Consider the following 7,869-nt stretch of genomic DNA (forward strand, 5'->3'; position numbering starts at 1 on the left):
ACACACACTAACTAATAGGCACACACACACTAACTAATAGGCACACACACACTAACTAATAGGCACACACACACTAACTAATAGGCACACACACACTAACTAATAGGCACACACACACACACACACTAACTAATAGGCACACACACACTAACTAATAGGCACACACACACACACACTAACTAATAGGCACACACACACACACTAACTAATAGGCACACACACACTAACTAATAGGCACACACACTAACTAACTAACTAACTAACTAATAGGGCACACACACACTAACTAATAGGCACACACACACTAACTAATAGGCACACACACACTAACTAATAGGCACACACACACTAACTAATACACACACACACACTAACTAATAGGCACACACACACACACTAACTAATAGGCACACACACACACTAACTAATAGGCACACACACACACTAACTAATAGGCACACACACACACACACACACACTAACTAATAGGCACACACACACACAATAGGCACACACACACACACACACACACTAACTAATAGGCACACACACACACTAACTAATAGGCACACACACACACTAACTAATAGGCACACACACACACTAACTAATAGGCACACACACACACTAACTAATAGGCACACACACACACTAACTAATAGGCACACACACACACTAAATAGGCACACACACACACTAACTAATAGGCACACACACACACTAACTAATAGGCACACACACACACTAACTAATAGGCACACACACACACTAACTAATAGGCACACACACATACTAACTAATAGGCACACACACATACTAACTAATAGGCACACACACATACTAACTAATAGGCACACACACATACTAACTAATAGGCACACACACATACTAACTAATAGGCACACACACACACACTAACTAATAACTAATAGGCACACACACATACTAACTAATAGGCACACACACATACTAACTAATAGGCACACACACATACTAACTAATAGGCACACACACATACTAACTAATAGGCACACACACATACTAACTAATAGGCACACACACATACTAACTAATAGGCACACACACACACACTAACTAATAGGACACACACACACACTAACTAATAGACACACACACACACACACACTAACTAATAGGCACACACACACACTAACTAATAGACACACACACACTAACCAATAGGACACACACACACTAACTAATAGGCACACACACACACACACACACTAACTAATAGGCACACACACACACACTAACTAATAGACACACACACACACACTAACTAATAGGCACACACACACACTAACTAATAGGCACACACACACACTAACTAATAGGCACACACACACACACTAACTAATAGGCACACACACACACACTAACTAATAGGCACACACACACACACTAACTAATAGGCACACACACACACTAACTAATAGGCACACACACACACACACACACACACTAACTAATAGGCACACACACACACTAACTAATAGGCACACACACACACTAACTAATAGGCACACACACAACTAATAGGCACACACACACACACTAACTAATAGGCACACACACACACTAACTAATAGGCACACACACACACTAACTAATAGGCACACACACACACACTAACTAATAGGCACACACACACACTAACTAATAGGCACACACACACACACACTAACTATAGGCATAGGCACACACACACACTAACTAATAGGCACACACACACACTAACTAATAGGCACACACACACACTAACTAATAGGCACACACACACACTAACTAATAGGCACACACACACACTAACTAATAGGCACACACACATACTAACTAATAGGCACACACACATACTAACTAATAGGCACACACACATACTAACTAATAGGCACACACACATACTAACTAATAGGCACACACACATACTAACTAATAGGCACACACACATACTAACTAATAGGCACACACACATACTAACTAATAGGCACACACACACACTAACTAATAGGCACACACACACACTAACTAATAGGCACACACACACTAACTAATAGGCACACACACACACTAACTAATAGGCACATACACACACTAACTAATAGGCACATACACACACTAACTAATAGGCACACACACATACTAACTAATAGGCACATACACACACTAACTAATAGGCACACACACACTAACTAATAGGCACACACACACTAACTAATAGGCACACACACACTAACTAATAGGCACATACACACATTTATACACAACATTATTTATTGTGTATTTCTGTTCTTCCTTGTTATTCTTAGTACTACTATTGATAACTGCATTGATGGTTTAGAGCTGCAAGAAGGAATTTCACTGCATGTGACATTAAAACTTGAAACTGAAAGTTGAATACACACACACACACTTCAGCTTGCTGATTAACGCATACTCCCCCACAGACTGACACCAGTACCTGCAAAGGCTCAACCACCCACACATCCTGACTCACTTTGCAGCACACACACACACACACACACACTCTCTCTCTCTCTTACCGATGGTTGCTCTGATGAGGGGCGAAGGATCTCCGATGTTGTTGAGACATTCCCTCTTGATGAAGTCAGCGACCAGAGGAGGAAAGTTCTGGTAGTGGGCCTTCACATTGTTCTTCAATATGAGACCACTTAGAGATCGGGTCGGCTCATCTACAGAGAAGGGGGTGGTTTGAAAGGAAAGAGGGAACGATTAGTAACCACTGACTAATGCTCGCAACCATTTGATATAGATCTTACACACACACACTTACCCTCTGATTTGAGGCTTGTAAGGACGAAGATGAGATAGTTATTGAAGTCTGGGAACTGGTTGAGCTGTTCCAGTTTCTACACACTGTTAAGGAACACCCCTTCACTGACAAAACAATCAACATGGCAAATCAACAACAATCCCGCACACATTCATGACGTATCTTTCACTCACACCCCGATGAGACACATTATGGAGTATGGAGGACAATCACACAGCCTCTCTGCCTCGTACGCAGACACACTGCTGTGTGTTTGAGAGGATACTTCCTGCACAGCTCTCTGTGTGGCTGTGTCTGGAGACTGGGAGTCCTTCAGCAGCTGAAGCACCTGCTGCAAACCCTGTTCATCCGGCTGCCACTCCATCCTACGCACACACACACACACACACACACACACACACACACACACACACACAGAAAGAGAAACTTGAATGTTTCTCTACATTTTCCTTACAGCCTCCACCGGCTACATAGTTTTCTGTTGCTACTAGTGTCGCTGTCACAAGCAGAGTTGTCTCTCTAGCCCAACATCACAAGCAGAGTTGTCTCTCTAGCCCAACATCACAAGCAGAGTTGTCTCTCTAGCCCAACATCACAAGCAGAGTTGTCTCTCTAGCCCAACATCACAAGCAGAGTTGTCTCTCTAGCCCAACATCACAAGCAGAGTTGTCTCTCTAGCCCAACATCACAAGCAGAGTTGTCTCTCTAGCCCAACATCACAAGCAGAGTTGTCTCTCTAGCCCAACATCACAAGCAGAGTTGTCTCTCTAGCCAACAACATCACAAGCAGAGTTGTCTCTCTAGCCCAACATCACATCACAAGCAGAGTTGTCTCTCTAGCCAACAACATCACAAGCAGAGTTGTCTCTCTAGCCCAACATCACATCACAAGCAGAGTTGTCTCTCTAGTCCAACATCACATCACAAGCAGAGTTGTCTCTCAGCCCAACATCACATCACAAGCAGAGTCTCTCTAGCCCAACATCACACATCACATCACAAGCAGAGTTGTCTCTCTAGCCCAACATCACATCACAAGCAGAGTTGTCTCTCTAGCCCAACATCACATCACAAGCAGAGTTGTCTCTCTAGCCCAACATCACATCACAAGCAGAGTTGTCTCTCTAGCCCAACATCACATCACAAGCAGAGTTGTCTCTCTCACAAGCACAACATCACATCACAAGCAGAGTTGTCTCTCTAGCCCAACATCACATCAGAACGCAGAGTTGTCTCTCTAGCCCAACATCACATCACAAGCAGAGTTGTCTCTCTAGCCCAACATCACATCACAAGCAGAGTTGTCTCTCTAGCCCAACATCACATCAGAACGCAGGGTAAAGAATAGAACGCGTCAGTCAAGGGTCAGAATGCAAAGAACGCATTCTAATCACCAGCATCAGGACCACCTTCACAACCGACCTGGGCCCACCTTCACAACCGACCTGGGCCCACCTTCACAACCGACCTGGGCCCACCCGACCTGGGCCCACCTTCACAACCGACCTGGGCCCACCTTCACAACCGACCTGGGCCCACCTTCACAACCGACCTGGGCCCACCTTCACAACCGACCTGGGCCCACCTTCACAACCGACCTGGGCCCACCTTCACAACCGACCTGGGCCCACCTTCACAACCGACCTGGGCCCACCTTCACAACCGACCTGGGCCCACCTTCACAACCGACCTGGGCCCACCTTCACAACCGACCTGGGCCCACCTTCACAACCGACCTGGGACCAAAACAAATAGCACATCAACGGACGTTGACAAAGTAATTTAGATACCTAGCTAACGTTAACTAGTTTGTTAGTAGTAATCAGTCCCCATTATAAACCCGATACGTAACTAGCCAACGTTACCTAATCTAGCTTTGCCTCCGCAATGCATGCTAGCTACGCTAGTTAGCAATTTTGCTAGCTAATAAAGTAGGGAGTCCCTGGCCGGCTTGGGCAAGTAGGCCGATACGGCCTCGCATTTCGCCGCAAGTGACATTAGCTCGTTAGCTAGCTAACTACATAAACATCTAACAAATGAACGAGTGTAGACATTGTTAGCTAGCCAAGTGCAAACGATAAAGACAACACAATGACATATTACATGGCTAACGTTGGTTAATTGGCTAGTTAGTTGGGTATCTAGCTAGCTAATAGCTTCATGTTGAAAGTGCCGCCAAAGAAAGCCTTTACCTGGTCGCACCGATTTGTCAGATCCGTAATTGCTTTGTTAGCAGTAGCTACCGGTACCGTGGCAATGAGCATTTACAGAATGGCAGATGCAATCCAGATGTATTTAGTAGCAAAGGGTTTGGATCTCTCACTTTGTTTTTATAGCAAAGAGATTATCCCGAACCCCCTTTCTGTTGCGATAAGTAGCTCTGGCTCTGTGTGAGAAATAGCTGTCATGTCAGATTCAAAAATCCACCAGCAGGTCCTTGTTCGGCTTCCGTACATGGCTCAACGTTCCACACGCTTGATTAGTTTTGCCCAATCGCCGATCTGTTCACATCACACGTGATTACACTGCAAAATCAATTAGGTCAATATAATAGACAATCTTTCATCAAAGTCAAATTTCTATTTACATTTGCCAGTGAGTGAATAGACAGTGTAAAAGACAATTTTATGGCATGGAATAAACGTCTACTTTTTAATGCCATGTGGGCCTAGCGGGATAGATATTTTAAACAGGTGTGCGTGACAGCCAGTCAAAGTCCACCACCAAAGACCGAGAGGAGGAAGTTACAACAGCAGGTGGATACAACAAAAACCGTCCTCTCGTCCAGGGTTCCCAACCTCGGTCCTGGGGCCCTTCCTGGGTACTCATTTATTTGTTTTAACCTAAGGACTTACACAGCTGATTTAAATAACCAACTCATCATCAAGCTTTGGTTATTTGAATCGGCTGTGTACTGCTAGGGAAAAAAACTAAACTTGCACCCAGGGGGGGGCCAGGACCGAGTTTGGGAAATCCTGATCTAGTCTAGTGTTGTTGAGAAATAAAGTATTTGTGGTAAAATATTTTCAGATACTGTAATACATCAAGTAAGAGTCATTCAGAAATGTCAGTGAAGAGTAACACATTACCACTTTCAAAACACAACTTTATTGGACTGTCATATCAGTAACTAAACACACAAAAACTGCTCATAATACTGACATAGGTTGGAGAATACATGCAGGGTCAAAGAATGTCTTTGCTCATGTTGCCTTGTAACCTTTTCTTTTTACACCCTCACAGTCAGGAGACCCTAAATGATCAACACAATGATCCAGGAGAAGGAGAAGAAGCAGGAGGGATGGAAGGATAGAAAAGTGGAGGGATGGAGGGATGGAGGGAAGGAGGGATGGAGGGCTAGAGGGATGGAGGGCTAGAGGGAAGGAGGGATGGAGGGAAGGAGGGATGGAGGGATGGAGGGCTAGATGGAAGGAGGGATGGAGGGCTAGGGGGAAGGAGGGAGGGATGCTCAACAGAGGGATGAAAAGGAGAGGTGTTGGTAGTGCTCAACAGAGGGATGAAAAGGAGAGGTGTTGGTAGTGCTCAACAGAGGGAGCTGATCTCGCTCTTGCTGCAGCCCCACTTGCAGCAGGCGTTGGAGAGGCCCACCACGACATCCCGCCCCTTCCTGTCCGCACTGCGCAGCGCCTCTAGCACTTCCTCTGAGATGGGCGAGCGGGCCAAACGACTGAACACAGCAGCGGCAGAGCCCCCCTCCCTGACCTCGCCTGCCCAGCCCTGAGCCTCCAATCCTGGACGCTGCTTGCTGGCGAGGCCGGGGATGGCGTTGGAGCTCCATGGGCTGTAGGCCTCAGTCTCCTCGTCAATGGAGATGTCACCTGGAAGGATGAGGAAAATAAAATGATTTGAATGCTTAATAGAAAAGAAATGGCTACAGGAACAATTGGTTCTCTTGCAAGGATTGATATTAGATATTAGTCTATGGTGCTGAACGAGAGAAAACATCTCAGTATGGTTGATCCCACAGTAGCAGACAGATGAGTAGTCGGTCAGTCAAACAGACACGTAGGCAGACAGACATTTAGACATGCACAACAAGAGAGACTGACACACACACACACACACACACACACACAGGCACACATAGACAATCAATCCCACACATACACAACCACAGCCACAGGTACACATACACATCGTCTCTCACAGACACACACCCATCTCACCGGCGTCGCCCACTCCTCTCCTCCAACGCGATCCTCCGCAGGTGAAGATGACGGCCCGTATAAACTCTCTCCCGCACAGCTTCACACCGTAGATAGAGTTAGCGTGGCCCTCTGCAGCCTGCACCATACCCACCAGCGCCACCAACAGGCCAAACGTCAACACCGCAGCCTTCCACATGATCAGGAGCGACAGATGGGGAGAGAGAGGAAAGAGGAGTCCAAGAGAAAGAGCCTTGAAAGTGACAGCCCGGCTGCAGGTGTGGATCAGTGGTCTGGTGAAGGTTGGGTGAGTCTTGGTTTGGTGAGTCTCTGTGTGTCTCTGTCGGTGTCTCCTTCGCTCTCACCCGGTGGTGCTGTGTGTCTCTGTCGGTGTCTCCTTCGCTCTCACCCGGTGGTGCTGTGTGGTTCTCTTGGCGGACCCAGAACCCCTTATATAGCGAGCGCAGCCCAGCACCGCTGACTGAAGCTTTATGCGTCCTACGGAACCCTCGTTTTCTACGTAGTGTACAACTTCTGAACACAGCCAATTGGATTTCCTATGGGCTCTGGTCTATAGTAGTGCACTATACAGGGAATAGGGTTCCACTTGGCGAGACCCATGACTATGACCAAGTCTCCCCCCTCTCTCTCTCATCCCCTTGGCCTCAGAGTACAGCCAGATAAGAAATGACTAAGACCTGAGACCTTTAGGAGAACAATGGTCCCAATGAAAGAGGTTGCGATTAAAATGGTGTCCCTGGTTAAAAGGTCATATCAGAGGTGTAGTCTTTAATCTAATCGTCAGCGACCTTTCAGTGTTTCCTGGCTGCTTCCAGTGTCACAACTTTGGGAACCTGCTATCTATCATGTCTGGCTCGGGATAGGATC

The 7,869-nt window shown here is 46.3% G+C and overlaps 2 protein-coding genes across 4 annotated transcripts in view; both read right to left on the reverse strand.

The window, feature by feature from the left end:
* LOC112241492 (transportin-2-like) overlaps positions 1 to 5,602 on the reverse strand; it is a 31,516-nt gene extending 25,914 nt beyond the window's left edge. The window contains exons 1-4 of one of the 2 annotated variants that reach the window (XM_042315324.1): positions 5,008 to 5,602; positions 3,081 to 3,180; positions 2,816 to 2,891; positions 2,565 to 2,714 (exon numbers count right to left, since the gene is read on the reverse strand). In XM_042315324.1, coding sequence (XP_042171258.1) covers positions 2,565 to 2,714; positions 2,816 to 2,891; positions 3,081 to 3,179 — 325 coding nt within the window. In that variant the 5' untranslated portion in view covers position 3,180; positions 5,008 to 5,602. Of the gene's footprint in view, positions 1 to 2,564; positions 2,715 to 2,815; positions 2,892 to 3,080; positions 3,181 to 4,224; positions 4,249 to 5,007 lie in introns of those variants that run through there. The other variant, XM_042315325.1, reaches the window with a different exon arrangement.
* Positions 5,603 to 6,212: 610 nt separating this feature from the next.
* rln3b (relaxin 3b) lies at positions 6,213 to 7,415 on the reverse strand. Of its 2 annotated transcripts, none has more exons than XM_024422788.2 (2): positions 6,994 to 7,415; positions 6,213 to 6,654 (listed from the first exon to the last, which is right to left on the reverse strand). In XM_024422788.2, exons 1-2 carry the CDS (start codon positions 7,178 to 7,180, stop codon positions 6,359 to 6,361), a joined length of 483 nt encoding a protein of 160 aa, XP_024278556.2. In that variant the 5' UTR covers positions 7,181 to 7,415; the 3' UTR covers positions 6,213 to 6,358. The 2 variants fall into 2 exon arrangements, with proteins under 2 accessions (XP_024278556.2, XP_024278557.2); XM_024422789.2 differs by having other exon boundaries at positions 7,003 to 7,412.
* Between the last annotated feature and the right edge of the window lie 454 nt (positions 7,416 to 7,869).

Source organism: Oncorhynchus tshawytscha, unplaced genomic scaffold (assembly GCF_018296145.1).
Source record: "Oncorhynchus tshawytscha isolate Ot180627B unplaced genomic scaffold, Otsh_v2.0 Un_contig_4173_pilon_pilon, whole genome shotgun sequence".
NCBI classification, from domain to species: Eukaryota; Metazoa; Chordata; class Actinopteri; order Salmoniformes; family Salmonidae; genus Oncorhynchus; species Oncorhynchus tshawytscha.

Coding starts and splice junctions, on each gene's coding strand:
- rln3b (XM_024422788.2), bottom strand. CDS start 7,180: ATGTGGAAGGCTGCGGTGTTGACGTTTGGCCTGTTGGTGGCGCTGGTG. Junction 6,655..6,993: donor GGGCGACGCCGGTGAGATGG/GTGTGTGTCTGT, acceptor TCATCCTTCCAG/GTGACATCTCCATTGACGAG.